At 40.9% G+C, this 25,915-nt stretch overlaps 1 protein-coding gene across 4 annotated transcripts in view; it reads right to left on the bottom strand.

Moving 5' to 3' along the window:
• Positions 1–5,876: 5,876 nt before the first annotated feature.
• URB2 (URB2 ribosome biogenesis homolog) overlaps positions 5,877–25,915 on the bottom strand; it is a 132,148-nt gene continuing 112,109 nt past the window's right edge. For all 4 annotated transcript variants that reach the window (XM_033938058.1, XM_033938057.1, XM_033938060.1 and 1 more), the window contains exons 9-10: positions 9,960–10,099; positions 5,877–6,229 (exon numbers count right to left, since the gene is read on the bottom strand). In XM_033938058.1, the coding sequence (XP_033793949.1) occupies positions 6,032–6,229; positions 9,960–10,099 (338 nt within the window). In that variant the 3' untranslated portion in view covers positions 5,877–6,031. The remainder of the gene's footprint in view (positions 6,230–9,959; positions 10,100–25,915) is intronic.

Genomic DNA, 25,915 nt, shown 5'->3' with positions numbered 1-25,915 from the left:
CAACATCCCAAACAGATTAGAGTTCAAATCCAACCTCCATATCACAAAGTGCAGGTGCTAGTGCAAATGTGCTGTCAGTAAACAATATAATAAGTTAGATCAGGGGTGCCCACACTTTTTTGACTCGCGAGCTACTTTTAAAATGACCAAGTCAAAATGAACTACCAACAATAAAATTTGAAAAAAACACAACGCACACTGTACGCATAGAATTGTTAATTATCATTCCTATTCCGGGGTGTTTTCAAAGAGGTCAAAGCAGATGACTCTATGCACTGTCACCTCAGTAACAACCATACAAAAATGGACAAATACCCACCCCCCCTCCCTTTTTACTAAACCACAATAGCAGTTTTTAGCGCAGGGAGCTGTGCTGAATGCCCAATGCTGCTCTCGACGCTCATAGGCTCCCTGCCCCAAAATCCACTATTGCGGTTTAGTAAAATGGGACTATATTGTAAAATATAGACAGCAGATATAAATTCAGACACATTTTGATCACTAAATTTAAAATAAAATAATTTTTCCTACCTTGTCTGGTGATTTCATGAGTCTCTGGTTGCACTTTCTTCTGATTGTGCATCCAATCTTTCTTTCAGCCTCTATGCTTCCTCTCCTCCACACCTCATTCCCTCCCCCAACTTTTTCTTCCTCTCTCCCTGACCTTTCTTTCTTTCTCTCTTCATGCCCCCTTTCTTTTTTTCTGTTTCTCTTCTTTCCTTCTGTCTCCCTGCCTGCCCCCTTTCTTTCTTTCTCCCTGCCCTTCCCCAAGCCACTGCCTCTGCCATCAGGGAACAGGACCCAAAATGCCACCAATGGATAACAGGCCCCAAAGCCGCCACCGCCGCCCCATGCTCTCCCTGCTTCGGGCCGACCAGCATTCCTCTCCCTGACGTCAATTCTGCCGTTGGAGATGAAGTTCCGCCCAGCCAGGCAGTGAACTTCCTCACCGACGGCAGAATTGACGTCGGGGAGAGGAAGACTGATCGGCCCGATAGATCGCCAAGGCAAAGTGAGTCCTGGGTGATCGACTCACTTTGCTTTGGCGAGCTACCGGTCGATCGCGATCGACCTATTGGGCACCCCTGAGTTAGATAATCAAAAAAGTCTCAAACCAAGAGGACAGAGAGCATTTTCAAAGTCTTCACAAGCAGAAGTGAAATGCCATAACAGGCAACCAATCTTCTAACATCTCCTCACACTTCCTCAACACAGGCTATGTTTTGATGAAATCTTTGTCAAGAGGAAGAAAGCAACAGGCAGGGAGCCAAAACCAAATGCAAAGAGCAATGCTGAGTACACAGCCACACCCAACAGTTGATTATCTAACTTATTATACTGTTTACTGACAGCACGTTTGCACTAGCACCTGCACTTTGTGATATGGAGGTTGGATTTGAACTCTAATCTGTTTGGGATGTTGGTTTTTTGATTTTTTTCCTTTCTGGATGGCCCACAATCATCTTGCTTGCTTTATTCCTCGTGGACATTGTTCCAGGAAGACTTCGAATTTTCAAGCTAAGTGATTTATGAACTTTTGAACACAGCTATATTTATATATCATTGTATGATTTTTTTGTGTGGCCTTTTCCAGCTTGGTTTGATAGTGCTTGTTATATGTTGTTATACCTTGTCTGGTTTGTTTGTAGTGTTTGTATGGTGTTCTATGTGTGCTATTCTATGAAAATTTTGTGACATTTTTGTAAATTTTAAATTAATAAATATGTATAATATTTCTAACTTTGTAATTTGAGTACATTGCTCTGATATTATAGTATTGTTCTGTGGTATATACCCTTCATGGATTTCTTTTTCTTAGCTAAAGAGGAGAGGACATAAAATCTTCACAGATCCTCTAATTCTTATTTAGAGTTTTTATATATCATCTGACATTAAAGCTTTAAATATAGTTAGAGCTTTAATGGTTCTCTCTTAGATGAAAGATGTTTCCTGAATAATTTTATTTTCATCCGACTCCTAAATGTAGAATGCAGGGGGTTTTGGCAGGTCGGGAGGAACCCATAGTTCAACAGTGGGCACGGGCTGGGCTGCGTACCTTGGGACAGGTATGGTCAGACCAGGGGGTAGTCTCCTTTGACTTTTTGCAAGAGGAGTATTGCCTTAAGGCTAGAGATTCCTATTTTTATGCCCAATTACGTAATTTCATACTATCAAAGGGGTTCTGCGACCTTGTACTGGTACAAACAGACCTTACATTCAGATGATTGTAGAAAGTGTATTTCACATTTATATGAGGCCTTGTTAGTAAGAGAAGCCCCAGTAGACCCTTACAAGTTATTATGGGACAACCTCTTGGGGGAGCTAAATATCATAGGGGGCAGTGGGAATCCATATATCAGCATTTCTTTAAAGGTTCCTATTCTGCAAGTTTGATTGAAAATGGCTACAAGGTATATTATATGTGATATTATACCCCCTCCCGGCTCCAACTTTTCTAGGGAGCGGGCTTGGACTCTGTTAGCGACATTGTGGCTTTCAGGGGGACTTTATACATATCTGGTGGTCCTGCCAGGTGATGCATATTGTGACAGGGCCAGGGGTATGCCTAGCACCAGCAATCCGGCTTCTGTCCTAGGAGCAAGGATCAGCACTCCCTGGAGGACCACTATGAAATGACAACAGAGGAGAAAAAGAAAAAAACTATCCACCAAGTTCTCAGTTCCAGTCTTTATTATCCAGTTTAAATTGCACTGGTTCTGGTTGCAAGCACACTGGTTCACACTGATTTGAAAATGTACTGAATTCAAACACAGTTCACTTTTATAGCAAATTCTTTCATTAATCCAAAAAGGAAAACAAACAAAAAAAAATTCCCTTTTAAACAAGGTTTCCTTTCCACAGTCCAAATGCCATTCTTTGTTCAGTCTCTGCAGTTTCCTGGTTCTAAGAACCTATATCCAGGAGCCTCTGAGGCCAAGGGCTAGCCCTGGTGGTCCCCTTGCTCTGGTCCCTCTCCTTCTAGGCTTAGCATGGCACAACTACTGTGTTCAGCAAAGTGGTTATTCAGGAAGCTTTTCCCACCTGACTCCTTAATGACAGATTCCCCACTGATCTGTCCTACAACTCTAGACCAGGGGTAGGCAATTCCGGTCCTTGAGCCACAGGCAGGTCAGGTTTTTAGGATATCCACAATGAATATATACGAGATGGATTTGCAGGCACAGCCTCCTTCAGATGCAAATCTATCTCATGCATATTTATTGTGGATATCCTGAAAACCTGACCTGCCTGTGGCTTTCAAGGACCGGAACTGCCCACTCCTGCTCTAGACAGTGGATCTGGGAACCAATCCACCCTTTTGATCTAATGGTCTAATATTCCCTCCAAATTGTTCTCTCTATCAGAGATGTATAATGATAGGTCACTGAATTAACTTAAGGCTTCCACCTCTCACACATTAGTCAGTCTTGGCCTATCTCCCATTCACTATGCTTTACTTGCACACAAGGATTCTGACTTTATTTCTACTACTAACCAAAACTCACATTCACACATCAATCATTCATTAAACACTCCTTCATAAGGACATGTTTCTTTACAGTACTTTGGACCATCATTTATTATACAACAAACTCTTTCCCTTCTCCCACACAGTACCTTACTGACTCATGCTTAATTCAGATATATCATCCATGGCTTCTGGGCTCCTCTCCATTTCATTCCCCTCAAAGAATTCTCCCTCTATCTTCATAAGGGACTCCTCTCCCTCTGAAGCAGTGTACATACTGTCCTCTTGTGCAGCATTTGGCCAGCTCTTCTCAAACAGCCCTCTCCTCCCAGCTAGTTTCTGGCTAGGAAGTAAAGTTCTGTCAGCATGGCTTTGCTTTGGGACAGTGAAGCTGAGCTCCTTGTCCCACACTCCCTGCTCAGTGAGGTTCTTACTTCCCTCTAGGTTCTTGATTGTTTCCCTGAGTTCTTAGCTGGGTTTGATTTATCCTGCTGTGCAATCTTTAGTTGTGCACTGAGCATTCTGCCTTCCAGCCCCATCCCTCTCCTTAACCCTTGCTGTGTCAAATTGCCTGAACTGAGGTTTTAGCCTGAGAGCTAGCAGGGGATTTGTAAAAGGAATTATAGGGGACTGGAATAGGCATTCTGTTCTTCTCTGCCATACCCTCTCTGTTCTGCCCTGGGAACAGAGTGAATGGGCAAGTTCCTTGGCTTAGGAATAGGCACATTTCCTTTAGTCAAGTGGCTGGGTTTAAAGCAAACTTTGAGCCAGTGACAAGGGCTTCTCTGACACAGTATATATTAGCAAAAGGTGGGTCAGTTGGTCAAAATAACGGGCTGCCACTCTCCCTTATTGATGAGCTGTTGCCTTTTGAATGCCCTTCTGCCTGGCTTCTCAGCACCAGATTACCGTTTCATTAACTATATATTTGCGGCGGATCAACTGGCAATAGCAGATCCATTTGTATCTTATGTCTAAGCCCTTTGCCACAATGATATTTGGGGATTTAGAAAAATCTGGCATAAATATGAAAAATGGACATTGTCTTTGGTATAGCCACAGCTTACTGACCTAACTTGAATTATTGGATTACCCTGTTATTTATCACACCACTCTTGTTATACCTTTTTCTTTGGGTTGGTTGGGTGGGAAGGGGGGGAGGAAGAAATTTGGATGGGGGAAGGGTATTAGTTTGGGTATCATGCATTCTGTGGGACTGTAGTCAAGTTATGCAAGATTGATATTTTGCAATCCTTATACCTTTCAGCTTGTATTGTAGTTTGTTGATGAAATAATAAAAGCATTAAAAAAAATACAATGTATGTCAGTTTGAAAACCCAAACTTAGATGCATCGTTGCACCCCCAATCTAATCTTACCCATCTCCTAATAGTGCAGGTAAAACTATGAATATTGCTATACAATTTTATCCTCTTAAGAGTGTACATATATCTCAATGTTTTTACTTTAAAACAATTTATATTATTGCTTTATGTAATTTTTGTTTTTAAGGGGAAAAAGACTTCAAGTGCCCGTGGCTGTCAGCTATTAGAACTGGTCTGTGCTGACACACCATTTGCGAGCTATCATTAGTCAAAACCCCTCATTTTTAATTACATTTAAACGTTTTAATTTATGCTTTTTAATTTATGTAAAAACTCATTGTTTCATTATTTCCTTCTGTTTCATGTTAATTCATATTTTCTTTTTGTATATAAATTATTATGGGAACCATACCCCTCATAAACTGATACTTAGCTTGAGTTTCAATGACATTCAAGCTGTGCAGGTGCTCGACGGAGCGTCCCCGTTTCACTCTTTGTTAAATTTAAAGAGCTTCCTCAGGAGCTTGGTGCCCTTTATACTACAACTGTAGCCTTAGCCTTCACTCACTCTAATAAGGAGAATGTGATGGTGGTGTTCAAGACTGTGGCTACCATGCTTTCTCCCACAAATTCGCTGCTTCCATACTTCCCAGTGTGCACTGAAAAAAACGCTGCTTCCCAGCATCCATAGAAAGAAAGGCTTCTTCCCAGCATGCCTGCCCAGAAATCGCTGCTTGCCTGCCTGCCCAAAAATCACTGTAGAAAAGTTATTTGCGGTTCCAATAATAAAAACGGAAGGCTTTTTCTAAAAACCGCAAATAACATTAAAAAAGTTATTCGCGGTTTTTCCGTATTTGCGCCTATGGTCCGCCCACATCCCCCGCAAATTCGGAGGAAGAAGTGTAATAATAATAACTTTATTTTTATATACCGCAATACCACAAACAGTTCACGATTTTATGAATTTTGGAGGGGTGTTTGTCTAAGACTATTGCTGAAGATACATTGTACAATTTTACCTGCATAATGGGTGGGCAAATTTTCAAACAGCCTACTACTGCAAGTAAAACACTACTTTACCAATGGCTTTGAATAGTCCCTTTATTGTAAGATAAATATACACACATGCACAATGTTTGAAATGATAATGAAAGTTGAAAAGGACATGGCATTTCAAAGCAAAAATACATGAAAGCTTCGATCTCTCCCCACCCAAAAATTCAAATATAGATTCCATATTAAGCGGTGTATTTTTCATCTCCTTGATTCTTCATTTTGTGGTAATGGAGATAGTCATTGTGCAATTCCTTGAAAACCTCTCTGACCCCCATCTGCAAGGATGCATTTAAGAATTTAATGTCATTTGCAATACAAAGGTCCAGAATGCGGTATATTCCTTCTGTCAGATGCTTCTTCACAGCTGGGTGCAATGTCACCTAGGAGAAACACCAGAAACACAACCTTATTAATAGTGCTAAGACCAAAAGTTCAATATCCCAGAAGCCACTTCCTACTGGAAATGTCTGATCTAAAGTCAATATTAACACTATCATAATTAAATGAAACATATCAGTATGGCTTGTTCTAACAGTACAATAAAATAATTTATGACTCTTTCCTGATAAATACAGTAAGTTTAGCATCTGTCTATCTGCAGGATCATTTTTTTTTTCTGCTTAGATAAAGAATTGGTGTAGTGCAAGGCCAAAATACTGTATTAAAGGCACAATCTGCTTTAACACCTCTACTTAAAATTAAGGCTGATTTGTCTTCTTTTTTTCACTTTATTTTTAATTTTCCACCAGTTAACATCACTCTACAGAACCATACCAATTTACCATCACTGCCTCAAAGAATAAAACCAGGAATAAATGGGTCACAGCAGGTTTAGGTAGACTGCAATATGTAACACAGAAATATCCACCCTCACAATTGTTGCCCCTACAGAATTCATTTGCCTCATTAGTGCATTGCGATCCTCAAAAACAAAGAATTGAGATGGAACCAGTGAAGGTAACTCGAGAAGAAAAGCATCCCCAAAACAAAAATAAAACAGTTCACCCCAAAGCATTCACCTTGGAACAAATGTCCTACCTAGGAACACCTCACTTGTGGTGCAGAAAGCTTTTCGGGAGCTGGGGGAAGGGCTAAAACCTATTGTAAATACTGTAGTATTTTCTGAAATACTGCCTACTTATGGAAAAGGAGAGGAAAGAATACTAAATACTGAGACTTTCAATAGATGGCTCAAAGCCTGGTATCATCAAGAAGGCTTTAGGTGCGCAGGAAGATAGAGAAATATATAGAAAAACAACAGACTTGTAATGATGGGCTGCATCTTACTTTGGCAGGAAAAAGAATCCTTGTTGAGAAGTTCAGGCAATATGTTTCTAGGCATAAACTAGAAGGTGGGGATGGCATATGTATGCAGGACACTTACAATGGTCACCCCTAGCGAAAGACAAGAAATGATGGTAGTAAAGATAGCAATATAAATAACAATATTAACGATACATTTCTTAGCAAGGCAATAGAAGTGAGACTAAACAAAAAACTATTCAAAAAATGAAATTGCCACTGAAAAGTAGCTGGAAAGCCATGACCATAAATACTCACAGTCTAAGCAACAAAAATCATGATCTGCAAGCCCTAATGTTAGAGGCAGACATGGATATTGTTGCTATCACAGAGACATGGTTCAGTGATTCCCGTGGATGAGTTGCAAACATACCGATTGAAAAGGTGGCGGAGTGGCACTCTATGTAAAAATCAATATCCAAGTGACTGACATGTAGGGGGCCTGGATTGCTTTGAAAAGAGAAAATGGAACTTCTATCTATGTGGGTGTTGTCTACAAACCTCCGACTCAATCGCAGCAAATAAAATCTTGTTGCAGATATCCAAAAGTTGGGAAAGAAAGGAGAGATGCTGTTGCTGGGTGATTTCAACCTGCCGGATGTGGATTGGAAAGTTCTGACTGCAAAACTGAAAAGAAGTAGAGACAGTGGATACCCTTCAAGGGGCTCTGATCAGACAAATGGTGACAGAACCGATGAGAGAAAAAGTGATACTGGATCTGGTGCTCACAAATGGGGAGCGTATCTCAAATGTCTGAGTGGGTGCCCACCTGGATAGTAACAATCATCAAACAGTTTGGTTTGATATAACAGCTAGAGTGGAGGGTGACCACACAAAACTTAAAGTCCTGGATTTCAAATGTGTGGACTTTAGTAAAATAGGGAGTACCCTAAAGAAAGAGCTGATGGGATGGAAGGACATAAGAGAAGTAGAAAAACAGTGGTCCAAGCTGAAAGGAGCAATAAAAATGTGAGGAAAATAAATAGAAACAAGAAAAAAAGGAAACCGATAAGGTTCTCCAAACTACTGGTGGAGAAAATAAAAGCAGAAGAGTTGGTGTTCGTGAAATATAAAAGAACTCAAGAAGAGGAGCCCAGAAAGGAATATCGAATGAAGCTGAAAGAAGCCAAGAGTGAGATACGTCTAGCGAAAGCGCAAGAGCAAATGACTAGAAATATAAAAAAGGGAGACAAAATTTTTTTTCAGGTATATTAGTGAAAGAAGGAAGATGAAAAATAGAATTGTGAGATCAAAAGAATCTATAAACCGCTTTGTGGAGAGTGATGAGGAAAAAGCAAACATGCTAAAGAAATTATTCTGTGCTCAAGGAAGAAAATCCTGGAGAAGGACCGCAATTGGCTAGCAAAGTTACACATGAGAATGTAGTGGATACCATGCCATTCATGGAAGAAAGTATTTATGAACAAATTGAAAAACTGAAGGTGGACAAAACCATGGGACTGGAAGGGATCCATCCCAGGATATTGAGGGAGCTCAGAGAAATTCTGGTAGGTCCACTTAAAGATTTGTTCAATAAATCCCTGAAGATGGGAGAGGTTCCAAGGGATTGGAGAAGAGAAGATGTGGTCCCTCTTCATAAAAGTGGTCACAAAGACGAAGTGGGAAACTACAGGCTGGTAAGCTTCACTTTGGTTATTGGAAAAATAATGGAAGCTTTGCTGGATGAAAGGATAGTAAATTTCCTAGAATCTAATGGGTTACAAGATCCGAGACAACATGGTTTTACTAAAGGTAAATCATGCCAAATGAATCTGATTGAATTCTTTGACTGGGCAACCAGAGAATTAGATTGAAGACGTGCTAGATGTAATTTATTTAGATTTCAGCAATGCCTTTACACAGTTCCTCTTGAACAAAGTTTATAGTGCCCAAGGCCCATAAAATGAATTGAAAGCAATTCAAGTTTTATTTATAAAAGCCAAACAAGTCAAAGGATTTCTAAAGCTAAGAGCCACAACTTTTCAGTAGTACACTAAGAAACTGTAGTGTCAAAAGGTAAGCTACGTTAGAAAAATCAGCAACCAGTTCTCTTTGAGGGGGGGGGAAATCATACATATATTTAGCCTGCAAAGAAGCAATTAGCTATGCAATAAATGCCAGAGCAATAAGGTACAAATAATTGGCAGACCACTAAAGACAAATTACAGTCAAGCAATGAAATATTAAGACCAGAAAAAAATATCCATTTTGAAATCCCTTTAGTGTAGCGCTCAGTAAATTATAAGTTTCAAGTTTATTAGGTGTCTTGATTAATCGCTTAATCAAACTTCTAAGCGATGTACACATTAAAATTAACATTTGTTAATAATTGTACATAAATTGCAATGATGCTCATATTCCAACCAAACTCTGCCTCTGAGCATATCTGTACACAGTTCATGTAAAAGTATGTGTCATATTAGCACCCATACCTTTTTTTTTAATGTGCACAGTCCCTGGGATAATTTTATATAAAAGGCCTTTATGCTAAAAAAATCCTATATAAAATTGTCAGAGAAAAAAAAAAAAAAAGAGTATAAAACTAGTCGCTGAGCTACCAGATGGCTGTATGAAAGGAAAGCTAAGCAAGTAGAAAGGGCTTGCTTTCTTAAGCTCAGACCTGAACTCTGTCCCTGAGGGTTTGGACTGGTTCTCAAGGGTTCAAAAGGGACTGGTAGGAATACCTCAGTGTTTCTCACAAATGAGTATTATGAACTGATTTGTGAATTCTAGATGAAGAACCACCATAAACTATGTTTTCTAAAGTGTTTGTAGCCTCTGTAAAGATGAATCGCTGCAAAACATTACCTTTTGCAGTTTGTTCACATACTCGGCCACTATAAGAGGGGAAAACACAGTGAACTCTTCCGTTTTAGCTGCGATGTGAGTATACATTCTTTCCACTAAATGCGCACATTTCAGTACCACTTCTAGTTCAGGTGTGGTCCCTGTAAGTAATACAAAAAAAAAAAAGAAAGATATATATATAATCAAACTTTTACTCAACACATTAAGATGCACAATCAACTAAAACCAGATTTCTAAGTTTTTAATGAAATAGTATAATAGAGAAATTAGATCATTCCTGCTATTTTTTCCCTTAAATCGAGTCCAGAGGTGTGAGTTTATGTTCTCCATTTAGGAGAGACAAAGACTGAGAATCACGGGTTTGATGATATCACCTTGTATAGGGCCTTAAGCAGTCTAGTGCCAACCAATATTTCTTTAACAAAGCAAACCAAGCTTATATGCCTCAGGCTTTGATAATTAAGCCAAATACTGATTCCCAAAGTAACAACTAATCGAAAAGTAAAGATTAACAGTGAAAGAAAGCTGTGGAAGATCAATCTACCTGTCTCTTCTTATCAAACACCCATTGCCAAAGCCTAGAAATATAGGAGACAAAGATACAAGGGCTGAGTTCTGAAATGGACTCAAGGAAAGAAAATTAGCAGGAGGGACTTAATTTGTCCTACCTCATCCTCTCTCCAGTCTAGCCCAGATGCATGGGAAGTATCAAAATAGTACCTATTGAAGGAGGGACATTAGCAAGCCTGCCTCTAACACATTTACACCCAAAACCACATCCTGTCTGGCCTTAACATCCAATCTATAATGCCAAACAAAGGAATGGAGATATGACCCAAGTGGCTGCCTTTACAAATTTCCTGCAGAGGAAGCAGACTATGCTCTACCTAAGATGCCACATGCAACTCGGTAAAATGGACTCGCAAACCCAGGTGCATCTCTCAGCTTTAATGAATGTACATTGAAGCAACTGTCTTCTTAATCCACCTGGCAATCATTGCCTTCCAGGCTGTCTTTCCCTTCCTAGGCCCAACTAAGAGCATGCATGGTCTAACCTATAGAATTCCTGGGATACTTTCAAATACCTCCGCAATACTCTACTGAGGGACTGTGTCACTTTGATTCTGCCAACACCTAGCAGTGAAATTGACTGATTAACACAAAAAGAAGAAACTACTATTGTGGGCAAAAAGGAGGGCACCAGCCTAATCACTACCTTTTCCTCTGAAAACACTAGAAAGAGCTCTTGAAAGGACTTTCAATTTCAAGATTCTTCTAGCCAAACAGATCATCACCAGGAACCAGCTTTCAATGTAAAATCCTTAAGGAACGCGTCCCTATTTGGCTTAAAGGCAACCTCACCAGGGTGGAAAGTACCAGATATAGATTCCAAGGGGTTTAAGATTCCCTCAAAAACTGGAATGCATTCAGATAAGAGGCCAGGGGATGGCCTTCAATATGCCCCCATAGCACACAATGGCTGCCACCTGAACTCAATGAATTTCAGAGACTATTCTTTCTTTAGATGTTCCTGCAAAATGACAGAATGTCCAGGATAGATGCCATGAAAAAGTCTTTGATGCTGACACTGAATCTCAAAAATTAGAAACAGAGAAACATGGTGGCAGATAAAGGCCAAATGGCAATCACCTGGCTTGAAGTAACCTCTTTTCCACAGCCTCATCCTCTCAAGATCTAGGCAGTAAGACAGAAATGAGATGCAATTAGCATCTAGATGGACCCTGAAACAACAGAACCCTTGTTTGAGTCAATGATAGTGGATTCCCCCATCTTCTGTCTGACAAGATCTGCATACTAAGGCTTGGTAAATCTGGGGGCCAACAGAAGTACCAGGCACATGTGATCCACCACTACCTTAATTACTCTTCCAACCGGAGGCTTTGGAGGGAACACAAAGTGCATACCCTCCCAAAGCATACAGACCTTCCAAAAGATCCTCTTTTCTATGGCTGAAAAACTTTGGCATGCAGGTGTTATCTGCTATTGCCAACAAGTCAATGATTGGTGGCCCCATGTTTGGACTATGCAGTGAACACTAAATCCATCAGCTGTCACTCTCTGGGATCCAACATGCTTTTGCTCATGAAATCTGAACATTCTATATGACTGCCACATGAGCTGCTGACAAATGCCATGAGGTAGAGCTCCTCCCAGTGCAGGAGTGACTCACCTCCTTTAGCACATATTTGCTTCTTGTGCCTCTCTACTGCAGTCATATTGACTGAAAGAATCCAAAAATAAGCCCTACAAGGCTAGATGAAATGCCCTTCTCTATCCAGTTAATGAGCCATTTTACTTTGTTCTTGGACTACTGCCCAAGAGCCACTGGTGCTTGGCAATGGACTTCCCAGCTACTCATTCTGTCATCAGTCATGATCTTGAGTCTGGAGTTTCTAGGTTCACACCTTTCACCAAATTCTCCTTCTTTAGCCACCAAGAACACAATAACATAAGAGTTGTCATACAGGGGGGGGGAATCCAAGATGGCTGCACACTAATGCTGGCTTCTCCTACCTCTCCCGTGGAGCTGGCTAATTCCTCCCCAGATTTCAACACCAGAAATGTTTTCGCGGTGTTTTGTTTTTTTTCTTAGAATGCCTCATACAAAAAGAAAGGGAGTTCTGAGAACAACTCCCTTTCAACTCAGAACTTCCACGCCGGTACAGCAGCAAACCCTCGAGAGGTTTTTGAGCCAGCTAGCAACCCCGTTATCAGGAGAAGAGGACCCTGCTGCAGGTTTTGACGATGGAGCGTCCAGCCTGCTAGGGCATGAAGTATCGCTGTCCCCTCCCGATATCCAGCGCACCGCCGTGTCCAATGTCAGCACGGGTTGCCCTGGCAGGGATTCCAGGGGCAGATATCACGGACCTGGACCTGGGCCTGGAGGGAGGAGCACCCGTGGGGAAGACTGACGAGCAGCTAACTTTGGGAGTCTCAGCGAGTTCATCGCTGCTTCTGTCTCCTCTGGCGGTGACTTTGGAGACCATTTGGCAGGCCCTATAGAGGCTCGATGGCAAGCTAACGGATTCAACACAAGAGGTACTTAGTCTATTGGGGAAAGTGGACAATTTGACATAATTTATAGAACAGACTAAAAATGACTCTATTGAACAAATGACTTGTGTTAAAAATGAAGTAAAAGACCTGAAGGAAAAAACAACAATTCTGGTTAGAGATAAGATATATGTTCATTCTAAACTGGAACAATATGAGAACTATAATAGGAGGCTAAATTTACGGATACTAAACTTCCCAAAATCACCAGCTTTAAATCTTCATGACTATTTTAAAAAGTACTTAATGGAGATTCTTAAAATTCCTCAACAAGCTATTCCACCCTTTAATAAAATATACTATATATCAACTACTATGACTAAAGCTGATGAAGAAGGAAATTTGGTAGTGCAAAAAGATTTGACTGCAATTTTGGAGGAATCCCTTTCCGATGTTAAGGAAAGGGGAACGCTTTTGGTCTCCTTTGTTTTTGAACAAGATTTGAACCATATAATGAAACTTTACTTTCGGAATTTACATCAAGATTTTTCTGGACAAAGAATTTGGATCTATCCAGATGTATTCAAGATAACACAAGATCGCAGAAAAGAGTTTCTTTCTATCAGTGATGAAACAAAAAGATTGGGGGCTTCTTATCTCTTAGCATACCCCTGTAAATGTTTGGTTTGCTACCTGTGGAATTAAGTAACTTTCTTTCCACCATCACAATTGAGAGCCTTTCTTGACCTTAAAAAGATCTCTGAAGTAATGTAATTTAATTCAGACAATCAATTGGATTTAAAGTTTTTGGGGTTTGTCAAGCATAGTCAGCTTTCCTGTAATTAATTATTTAATTTTCCTGCTTATCCTCTCCATGGAACTTAATGGATTACCCTGTTTAATTTTGGTCTAAGAAAGGAATTGGATTATTACTTTTATAATATTTTGTTAAAAATATTTTGTTCTGTATTTCTGTAACAAGTGTATTACTTGTGATATATTATAAATCAATAAAAAAAATTTTTTTAAAAGTTGTCATACTGGGATAGACCAAATGTCTATCAAGCCCAGTATCCTGTTTCCAACCAAGGTCACGAGTACTTGGCAAGATCACAAGGAGTAAAAACAGATTTTATGTTACTTATCCTAGGAATGAATAAGCAATAGATTTCCCCAAGTCCATCTTAAAAATGGCTTATAGAACCCTTTTAAAATCCAGATAAGCTAACTGGTTTTTACCATATTCTCCAGAACACAATTCCAGAGTTTAATTAAATATTGAGTGAAGAAATACTTTCTCCAGTTTGTTTTAAATTTACTTCTTAGTAGCTTCATCACATGCCCCCTAGTCCTAGTATTTTTGGAAAGAGTAAACAAGCAATTTGCATCTACCTGTTCCACTCCACTCAGTATTTTATAGACTTCTAACATATCTCCCCTGAGCTGTCTTTTCTTGGGGCTGAAGAATTGTAGCCACTTTAGCCTTTCCTCATAGGGAAATTATTCCATTCCTTTTATCATTTTCATCACCCTTCTCTATACCTTTTCTAATTCTGCTATATCTTTTTTGAGATGCAGCGACCAGAATTGCACATAGTATTTCAGGGGTGGCCATACCATAGAGTGGTACAAAGGCATTATAAACATTTCCATCTTTGTTTTCCATTCTTTTCTTGATAATTCCTAACATTCTATTTGCTTTCTTAGCTGCCACCACACCCTCAACGATGACACCTAGATCCTTTTCCTTGGTGGTGATTCCTAACATGGAACCCTACATAGAGTAGCTATAGTTTGGGTTCCTCTTTCCTACATGCATCACTTTGCATTTGCTCATATTAAATGTCTGCCTTTTTGATGCCGAGTCTTGAAGATCCTCTTGTAATTATTTAACAATTCTCTTGCGATTTAACAACTTTAAAGAACTTTCTGTCATCAGCAAATTTAATTATCTCACTAGTTATTCTAATATCTAGATCAATGATAAATATGTTAAAATGCAATGGTCCTAGAACAGATCCCTGGGGAACTCCCACTACTTACCCTTTTCCACTCAGAATATTGCCCATTTAACCCTACTCTCTGTTTTCTATCTTTTAATCAGTTCTTAATACTTAATAGGACATTACCTCCTATCCCATGACTTTTTAATTTCTTCAGAAGTTTTTCATGAGGTACTTTGTCAAAAGCCTTTTGAAAATCCAGATGCACAATATTGACTTTTATCCACATTTATTCACCCCTTGAAAGAAATGTAGATTGGTGAGGTAAGATTTCCCTTGACTAAATCCATGTTGGCTTTGTCCCATTAATATATGCTTATGTATACGACATCCGACAATTAAGTTCATGAACTCATCCTAGAAAAAGTGTTACATACCTCACGACTGACTATCACTACAATTACCTTCGAAGTATTCCCCTTGGGAAGCTATGCACCGATGCCAGTGCCTAGTCCACCCTTCAAAGCAATTTTGAAACTTTTTTTCTGGAATGGCCATCAGAGCTATCATCGTTATTACCCTTGATGTCATCAAAATGTCTTCCTTTCAATATTTCCTTTATCTTCAGGTAAAGAAAAATGGGGCTAGATCAGGTGAATAGAGAGGGTGTTCCAATACACTTCTCCCTCCATATTCACGGTTTCAGCACTCGTAGTTTTGCTTATTCACGCATGTTCGCATGCTGACTACGCCCCAAAAAATTATGTCATGATTAAAGTTCCTTTTCTTTTACTGTACCGATAAAAAAGTTTAGCGCTTACCAACATTCACACTGAAAATCGCTGCTTACATTCTTTTGCCCACAAAATCGCTGGTTCAAATTTTTCACCCTGAAAATTGCAGCTTCCCAGTGTGCACAGAGAAAAACGCTGCTTCATAGCATCCATAGAGAGAAACGCTGCTTCCCAGCATGCATGGAGAAAATCGCTATTACTGTACCCTGAAAATCGCTGCTTGTCTGCCATAAGCCCATACATGGAACGTGTGTTAAAGATGAGAGAGTTAACAGAAGCAGAAATTTCTACATACAAAAATATATATAAAGAAATGATGAAGCAGAAGAGCCAGACGGAAATCACAATGTATTTCCAAAAGATACCAAGAGTGACAGCCTCTCCATCCACTGCCTCACAATCCACCACTTCGAAGGTTAATTGCATTATCTTTGGGATATTGCTGTGAACAAGGCTGTCTGTGAACTTCAATAAGATAAATTGCTCAACATTTCATATTCTGCTCCTTTCACTGGTTTTCAGCATTATATCTGCTTAATTTCTCTTCTCCTACCTGTTTCTTACTTAAAAAAAAAACAAAAAAGCACAAAAAAATAAACCCTTCTCTTTCCTCTGTTAAATCTTATTTCCTCTTCCTCTTCATAGGAATAAGGGTAAGACTTATAGTCCCACCATATATAGAGACCCATATAATCAGGATTACTCAAATCAAGTCACTTCACAACCAATCAAGATGACCTTTATTCTATGCAATCACTGTGGCGCTTTAATTCCAAGACATACTATTTGGAGGCTTAAGGCTTGCCCCATCTGTCTTCAACTTGCTAGTATTAAGGAGGAGCTCTGCAAACTTAAACAGGAATTGAATACAATTAAAGCAGCTTCCATCACTCCACAAAATCATACCAACTTACCACCTCTACCTCAAAGAATAAAACAGCCCAGGAATAAATGGGTCACAGTAGGCTCAGGAAGACTGCGACATGTAACACAGAAACATCCACCTTCACTAATATTACCTCTACAGAATTCCTTCGCTCCACTAGTGCACTGCGATACTCAAGAAAACAGAAGGGAGGTGGGACTGGAACCAATGAAGGTAACTCAAGAGAGAAAGCACACCCTAAGCACAAATAAAAAGGCCAAAAACAGAAAACTATTACTGTTGGGGGATTCCATCATCAGAGGCATTAACCTTGGAACACAAGGCGAGGAGACCAAAATAGTGAAATGTCTTCCAGGATCCTCAGCTACCAGGAGTTCCAGGCAAATACAGACTATAATGAAGGAAGAAACTAAGGATTTTAACACTGATGTTGTCATCCATCTGGGAACAAATGACCTGGCCAACAACTCCACACTTGCAGCACAGAAAGCTTTTTGGGAGCTTGGTGAGGGCGTGAAACCTTTTGTAAAGACTTTAGCTTTTTCTGAAATACTGCCTGCATATGGAAAGGGGGAGCAAAGAGTGAAAAACACAGAGGACTTTAACAGATGGCTCAAAGCCTGGTGTCATCAAGAAGGCTTCAGGTACATAGGAGGATGGGAAAATACATGGAAGGACAAGAAGCTATATTGCACTGATGGGCTACATATTACTACAGCAGGAAAAAGAAACCTTGCAGAGAAATTTAGACAATATTTTTCTAGGCATTTAAACTAGAAGGTGGGGGTGGTGTAAGTACGAAGGACAATTATAGAGACCACCCCCGGCAAAAGAAAAGATGTGATAGTAGTAAAGACTGCAACATAAGCAATATCAGCAACTCATTTCTTAGTATTACAACGGAAAGTGAAACGACACAAAAATCCATACGAAAAAGGAGATTATCGCTGAAAAATAGCTAGAATGCGATGACCACAAATGCTCGCAGTCTAAGCAACAAAGTTCATGATCTGCAAGCCCTGATGTTAGAGGCAGATCTAGATATTGTCGCTATCACAGAGACATGGTTCAGTGAATCACATGGATGGGATGCAAACATACCGGGATATAATCTTTTTAGGAAGGACAGAGATGGTCATAAAGGTGGAGGAGTAGCTCTCTATGTAAAGATCAATATCCAAGCGACCGAAATGCAAGGGACCTTGGGAGAGGAAGAAGCAATATGGATTGCTCTGAAAAGAGAAGATGGAACTTCTATCTACGTGGGTGTAGTCTACAGACCTCCGACTCAATCGCAGCAAATTGATAAGGATCTGATTGTGGATATCCAAAAGTTTGGAAGGAAAGAGGAGGTTCTGCTGTTGGGAGATTTCAACCTGCCGGATGCGGACTGGAATGTTCCGTCTGCGGAATCGGAAAGAAGTAGGGAGATTGTGGATGCCTTTCAAGAGGCTCTGCTCAGACAAATGGTGACGGAACCCACAAGGGAAAAAGCGATATTGGATCTGGTCCTCACAAATGGAGAGAGTATCTCTAATGTTCGAGTGGGTGCTCACCTGGGTAGTAGCGATCATCAAACGGTTTGGTTTGATATAACAGCTAAAGTGGAGAGCAGCCGCACGATACTTAAAGTCCTAGATTTCAAACGTACGGACTTTAATGCTATGGGAGAGTACCTGAAGAAAGAGCTGTTAGGATGGGAGGACATAAGAGAAGTGGAAAGATTGTGGTCTAAGCTGAAAGGAGCGATAAAAATGGCTACGGATCTTTATGTGAAGAAAATCAATAAAAACAAGAGAAAAATGAAGCCGATATGGTTCTCCAACCTAGTGGCTGAGAAAATAAAGGCGAAAGAGTTGGCGTTTGTGAAATATAAAAAAAACCAAGACGAGGAGAGCAGAAAGGACTACAGGGTGAAACTGAAAGAAGCCAAGAGAGAGATACGTCTGGCGGAAGAACAAATGGCTAAAAATGTAAAAAAGGGAGACAAAAATTTTTTCAGATATATTAGGAAAGGAGGAAGATGAAAAAAGGAATTGCTAGGCTAAAAGATGCTGGGAACCAATATGTGGAAAGTGATGTGGAGAAAGCGAATGTGCTAAACAAATACTTCTGTTCTGTGTTCACAGAAGAAAATCCTGGAGAAGGACCGAGATTGTCTAGCAAAGTTACACGGGAAAATGGAGTAGATTCTGCGCCGTTCACGGAGGAGGGTGTTTATGAGCAACTTGAAAAACTGAAGATGGACAAAGCGATGGGACCAGACGGGATCCATCCCAGGATACTAAGGGAGCTCAGAGAGGTTCTGTTGAGTCCTATTAAAGACTTGTTCAACAAATCTCTGGAGACGGGAGTGATTCCTAGGGATTGGAGGAGAGCGGATGTGGTCCCTATTCATAAAAGTGGTCACAGGGATGAAGCAGGAAACTACAGGCCAGTGAGCCTCACTTCAGTTGTTGGAAAAATAATGGAAGTTTTGCTGAAAGAAAGGATTGTGTACTTCCTTGAATCTAATGGGTTACAGGATCCGAGGCAACATGGCTTTACAAAAGGTAAATCGTGCCAAACGAACCTGATTGAATTTTTTGATTGGGTGACCAGAGAGTTGGATCGAGAACATATGCTAGATGTAATTTACTTGGATTTCAGCAAAGCCTTTGATACAGTTCCTCATAGGAGGCTGTAGAACAAACTTGAAGGGCTGAAGTTAGGACCCAAAGTGGTGAACTGGGTCAGAAACTGGCTATCGGACAGACGTCAAAGGGTGGTGGTTAATGGAAGTCATTCGAAGGAAGGAAAGGTGAGTAGTGGAGTCCCTCAGGGATCAGGGCTGGGGCCAATCCTGTTCAATATGTTTGTGAGTGACATTGCTGAAGGGATAGAAGGAAAAGTGTGCCTTTTTGCAGATGATACCAAGATTTGTAACAGAGTAGACACCGAAGAGAGAGTGGAAAAGATGAAAGAGGATCTACAAAAGTTAGAGGAATGGTCTAATGTCTGGCAACTAAAATTCAATGCAAAGAAATGCAGAGTAATGCATTTGGGGATTAATAATAGGAAGGAACCATATATGCTGGGAGGAGAGAAGCTGATATGCACGGACGGGGAGAGGGACCTTGGGGTGATAGTGTCCGAAGATCTAAAGGTGAAAAAACAGTGTGACAAGGCAGTGGCTGCTGCCAGAAGGATGCTGGGCTGTATAAAGAGAGGCGTAGTCAGTAGAAGGAAGAAGGTGTTGATGCCCCTGTACAGGTCATTGGTAAGGCCCCACTTGGAATATTGTGTTCAATTTTGGAGACCGTATCTGGCGAAGGACGTAAGAAGACTTGAGGCGGTCCAGAGGAGGGCGACGAAAATGATAGGAGGCTTGCGCCAGAAGACGTATGAGGAGAGACTGGAAGCCCTGAATATGTATACCCTGGAGGAAAGGAGAGACAGGGGAGATATGATTCAGACGTTCAAATACTTGAAGGGTATTAACGTAGAACAAAATCTTTTTCAGAGAAAGGAAAATGGTAAAACCAGAGGACATAATTTGAGGTTGAGGGGTGGTAGATTCAAGAACAATGTTAGGAAATTCTACTTTACGGAGAGGGTGGTGGATGCCTGGAATGCGCTCCCGAGAGAGGTAGTGGAGAGTAAAACTGTGACTGAGTTCAAAGAAGCGTGGGATGAACACAAAGAGTCTAGAATCAAAAAATAAGATTAAATATTGAACTAAGGCCAGTACTGGGCAGACTTGAACGGTTTGTGTCTGTATATGGCCGTTTGGTGGAGGATGGGCTGGGGAGGGCTTCAATGGCTGGGAGGGTATAGATGGGCTGGAGTAAGTCTTAACAGAGATTTCGGCAGTTGGAACCCAAGCACAGTACTGGGTAAAGCTTTGGATTCTTGCCCAGAAATAGCTAAGAAGAAAAAATTAAAAAAATTTAAATTGAATCAGGTTGGGCAGACTGGATGGACCATTCGGGTCTTTATCTGCCATCATCTACTATGTAACTATGTATGTTACTATGAGGAGGCATCCCCTTCGTCTCTTCATCTTCCTCCTACTGAAGACCCACTTCCACTGCCCGAGGAGGCCTCTGGTGCTCACTTATCTTCGTCTCCTCCTCCAGTAGTACTTGTACAGGCCGATGAGGATGAAGACACTGCCCGAGTACAGTATTGAACATTTCTTTTTTTCATCGTTGAGAAAACAATATTGAACTTTTTTTTCTACCCTGAGATTATTACTGTACATACACTACTGTATTGTTGTGCAATAAATATTATTTCCCCCAAATTGCGAATTTCAATAGTAATAATAGTGGCTATTTCCCAAAAACATGAATAACTGATTAAACGTTATTTGTGGTTTCAATACTAAAAACGTTAACTTTTACAAAAAAACCACAAATAACATAAAAAGTTATTCGCAGTTTTTCCATATTCACGGCTATGTTCTGCCTGCATCCACCGCAAATATGGAGGGAGAAGTGTACAGTTATTTGTTTCTGGCTAAAAACTCCCTCAGGCAATGCCATGTGAGCTGGTGCATTGTTGTGATGTAAGAGCCATGAGGGACCATTTTTGCACACATCTTTCCAATGCCAAGATTTCCAGTTAAGATTTTCCTGTTTCTCTATTGATGTTTACTTGATCTGCTATGCTTCTCACAGTCAGATGACGAATTGACGCACGAATCGATGAATATTTGCAATGTTTTCATCAGCTTTTCTCGTTACTGACCACCCTGACCTCTCTTCATCAGTGATGCTTTCTCTCCCCTCAGAAAAATATTTAATCCATTTGTACAGTGCCGATTTCTTCATGGAATTATCCCTATGAATTTGAACTAATATGTCCGTGATTTCAATTCCACTCTTGCCAAGATTAACAAGAAATTTAATGTTTGTTTATTGCTCTAATTCAAGCTCTGACATTCTCGTGATGGCACATAAAAACATGCAAAAACAATAATGAATGCATCAGCAAAATACCCCCACACAGCTGTGAGACACTGATATACCAAGGTTACAAAACCTTACCAAGCTGTTTGTACTATGCTGCCAATTTAAGTGCACAGTGGCAAGTTCATAAACTTAATTATCACACCTCGTATGCTCTGTAATTTTGTTCTTTATAATAGTCTCTACCATTTTGCCTGGCATTGATGTCAGTCTCACTGATCTATAATTTTCCGATCACCTCTAAAACCCTTTTTTAAAAATCACCATCACAGCCACCTTCTGGTCTTCTGATACCATGCTGGATTTTAAATATAAATTACTAATTATGTTTTATGAACATTTGATATACCGCTTAAGCTTATTACAGATCTAAGCGGTTTACAATAAAATACAGGTACTTAGAACTTCCATATCTGTCCCAAAGGCTCACAATCTAGCTAAAGTACCTCAGTAAACAATTATTAAAATAAGAGATATAACAAAATTCCACGAATTGTGAGGAAAAGGTACAATTCAAATAATAATAAAAAGACAAATTAAAATATACAAATAAGTTTAAGAGATTGGAGATTGAGCAAAATAAACTCCAATCTAATACTAAGTCCAATCATCAATCCAGTCCAATAGAGCTCCACATCTGCAAGGAAGGATCGACACAGATAAGTGATGGTGGGCTGTGGGGCCATCTCTAACAGAAGTGAAGGAATCAACGGCTGCAATCTGGGCCCAAGAGCAGAAGGCAAAGAAACCAGGAAGAAGAGGCAGGCTGTGTAAGGTCATCTGACACTGTCACCAACCCCATTACACACCATCCAGGCAAGCCCCATCGATGCAAGCCAACAACACAGCCTCCGTCAACTGTCCTTGGTCCCTAATTACTAACAATACTTCTGCAAGTTCATTTTTCAATTCTATCAGTATTCATAAGAACATAAGAACATAAGCAATGCCTCTGCTGGGTCAGACCTGAGGTCCATCATGCCCAGCAGTCCGCTCACGCGGCGGCCCAACAGGTCCAGGACCTGTGCAGTAATCCTCTATTTATACCCCTCTATCAGCAGGAAATTGTCCAATCCTTTCTTAAACCCCTGTACTGTACTCTGCCCTATTACTCCCTCTGGAAGCGCATTCCAGGTGTCCACCACTCGTTGGGTAAAGAAGAACTTCCTAGCATTCGTTTTAAATCTGTCCCCTTTCAACTTTTCCAAGTGTCCTCTTGTTCTTTTATTTTTCGAAAGTTTGAAGAATCTGTCCTTCTCTACTCTCTCTATGCCCTTCATGATCTTATAAGTCTCTATCATATCCCCTCTAAGTCTCCTCTTCTCCAGGGAAAAGAGACCCAGTTTCTCCAATCTCTCAGCGTATGAGAGGTTTTCCATCCCTTTTATCAAGCGTGTCGCTCTCCTCTGAACCCTCTCGAGTAACGCCATATCCTTCCTAAGGTACGGAGACCAATATTGGACGCAGTATTCCAGATGCGGGCGCACCATCGCCCGATACAATGGCAGGATAACTTCTTTTGTCCTTGTTGTAATACCCTTCTTGATTATGCCTAGCATTCTATTTGCTTTCTTAGCGGCTGTTGCGCACTGTGCCGTCGGCTTCATTGTCATGTCCACCATTACCCCCAAGTCCCTTTCTTGGTTGCTCTCATTCAATAATATCCCTCCCATCGTATAGTTGTACCTCGGGTTTCTGTTTCCAACATGCAATACTTTACATTTCTCAACGTTGAACTTCATCTGCCATCTCGCCGCCCATTCCCCCAATTTGTTCAAGTCCCTTTGCAATTCTTCGCATTCCTCTTTAGTCCCAGCTCCACTAAATAGTTTTGTATCGTCCGCAAATTTTATTATCTCACACTTCGTGCCTGTTTCTAGATCATTTATGAATATATTAAATAGCAGCGGCCCGAGCACTGAGCCCTGCGGAACACCACTCGTGACCCCCATCCAGTCCGAGTAGTGGCCCTTCACCCCTACCCTCTGTTTCCTACCCGCCAACCAGTTTCTGATCCATCTATGTACGTCTCCGTCCACTCCATGGTTCTTCAGTTTCCGGAGTAGACGTTCGTGAGGCACCTTGTCAAAGGCTTTTTGGAAATCAAGGTATATGATGTCTATGGGGTCTCCTCTGTCCATCCGTTTGTTAATTCCTTCGAAGAAGTGCAATAAGTTCGTTAGGCACGATCTCCCCCTGCAGAAACCATGTTGGGTTGTTTTCAAAAGTTCGTTTCTTTCCAGATGTTCATCGATGTGTTCTTTAATCAGTGCTTCCGTCAGTTTCCCCGGAACCGAAGTCAAACTCACTGGTCTGTAGTTTCCCGGGTCACCTCTTGATCCCTTTTTAAAGATGGGCGTGACATTGGCTATCTTCCAATCCTCCGGGATCATGCCTGTTTTCAAGGATAGGTTGCAAATTTGCTGCAGTAGTTCCGCTATCTCCTCCTTTAATTCCTTCAGAACCCTGGGATGGATTCCGTCCGGACCCGGGGATTTGTCAGTTTTAAGTTTTTCTATCTGCCTGTGTACATCATCAAGGCTCACTTCCATGGATGTTAATTTTTCTGCTTGATTTCCATTGAATATTTGTTCAGGTTCCGGTATGTTGGTTGTGTCTTCGTTTGTAAATACAGACGAGAAGAACATGTTGAGTCTTTCTGCGACTTCTTTCTCCTCCTTCACCGCTCCCTTCCTGTCTCCTTCGTCCAGCGGTCCTACCTCCTCCCTAGCTGGCTGTTTCCCTTTAACATATCTGAAGAACGGTTTGAAATTTCGTGCCTCCCTGGCTAGCCTCTCTTCATACTCTCTTTTGGCTTTTCGAACCACACGGTGACATTCTTTTTGATACTTCCTGTGCTCCTTCTGGTTCCCTTCAGTTTTGTCCTTTTTCCATTCCCTGAATGAATTTTTCTTATTGCCTATCGCTTCCTTCACTATTTTAGTCATCCATACTGGGTCTTTTGTTCGACCCTTTTTGCACCCCTTTCTGAATCTGGGGATGTGCAGATTTTGTGCCTCGCTCACTGTGTCTTTGAAAAAAGACCAGGCATGTTCTACTGTTTGCCATTTTTTGGAAGTGTTCCTAAGTTTCTTCCTTACCATTTCCCTCATTGCTTCATAGTTTCCTTTCCTGAAGTTGAAAGATGTCGCTATGGTTCTCTTTCCGTTCGGTATGCCTACTTCAACCTTGAACTTGATCATATTATGATCACTGTTTCCCAACGGTCCCACTACTTCCACTTCCTTTGCAGGTCCCCTTAGTCCATTTAGGATTAAATCCAGAGTGGCATTTCCTCTCGTCGGTTCTCTAACAAGCTGCTCCATGAAGCAATCTTGTATAGCCTCCAGGAATTCTGTCTCCCTAGCGCATCTTGAGCTTCCAAGACTCCAGTCTATCCCAGGATAGTTGAAGTCTCCCATAACAACTGTGTAACCACTTTTGCATTCTCGCTTCATCTCGGCATCCATTTCTTTATCGCTATCTCCAGTTTGCCCGGGTGGACGATAGTATAGGCCCATCTTTATTTCATGCCCTTTCCTACCCGGTATTTTAACCCATAGCGATTCCAGTTTGTTGATCATCTCCGCTGTGTCCATTCTTGTCGATTGTATGCTTTCTTTTACGTATAGGGCTATTCCTCCTCCTTTCTGACCTGACCTATCCCGGCGATAGAGCTTGTACCCCGGCAGTGCTGTATCCCATTTGTTTTCCTCATTCCACCACGTTTCAGAGATTCCAATGATGTCTATGTCCTCTGCATTGGCCATGGCTTCTAGCTCCCCCATTTTGTTTCTTAAACTCCTTGCATTAGTATATATGCAGTTTAGATCCTGGCATTTTGTCGTCTTCATTTCTTTTCCCTGTGCTTCAGTCTTTGGTGTCTTCTCTTTTGCTACAATCTTTCTAACCTCCTCTTCTGGGTTAGTTGACTCCTGTAATTTGTCTCTTGTTTCTTCCCTGCCTTTTTTCCCCTTAGTATCTTCACGGGATACCTTTTTCCGAATCATCGACGCTAGGTCGACTGTCGGCTTTCCCCTTTCTCTTAGTTTAAAGCCTGTTCTATTCCTCTCTTGACGTTGTTTGCTAGAAGTCTTGTTCCCGCCACGCTCAGGTGCAGTCCATCTCTCCTGTAGAGCTTGCTCTTGCCCCAGAACGTTGTCCAGTTCCTCACGAAGTGGAACCCTTCTTCCTCACACCATCTCCTCATCCATGCATTTATTGATTGTAGTTCTTCCTGCCTTTTCACATCTGCCCTCGGTACCGGTAGGATCTCTGAGAATGCTATCTTCTGGGTCCTCATCTTCAGTTTCCTTCCTAGAATCTTGAACTGTTCTATCAGCGTGCCTCTTCTGTAGTCTCTCCT

Source organism: Geotrypetes seraphini, chromosome 3, assembly GCF_902459505.1.
Source record: "Geotrypetes seraphini chromosome 3, aGeoSer1.1, whole genome shotgun sequence".
Taxonomy (NCBI): Eukaryota; Metazoa; Chordata; class Amphibia; order Gymnophiona; family Dermophiidae; genus Geotrypetes; species Geotrypetes seraphini.
This window is presented reverse-complemented; position numbering and strand designations above follow the sequence as displayed.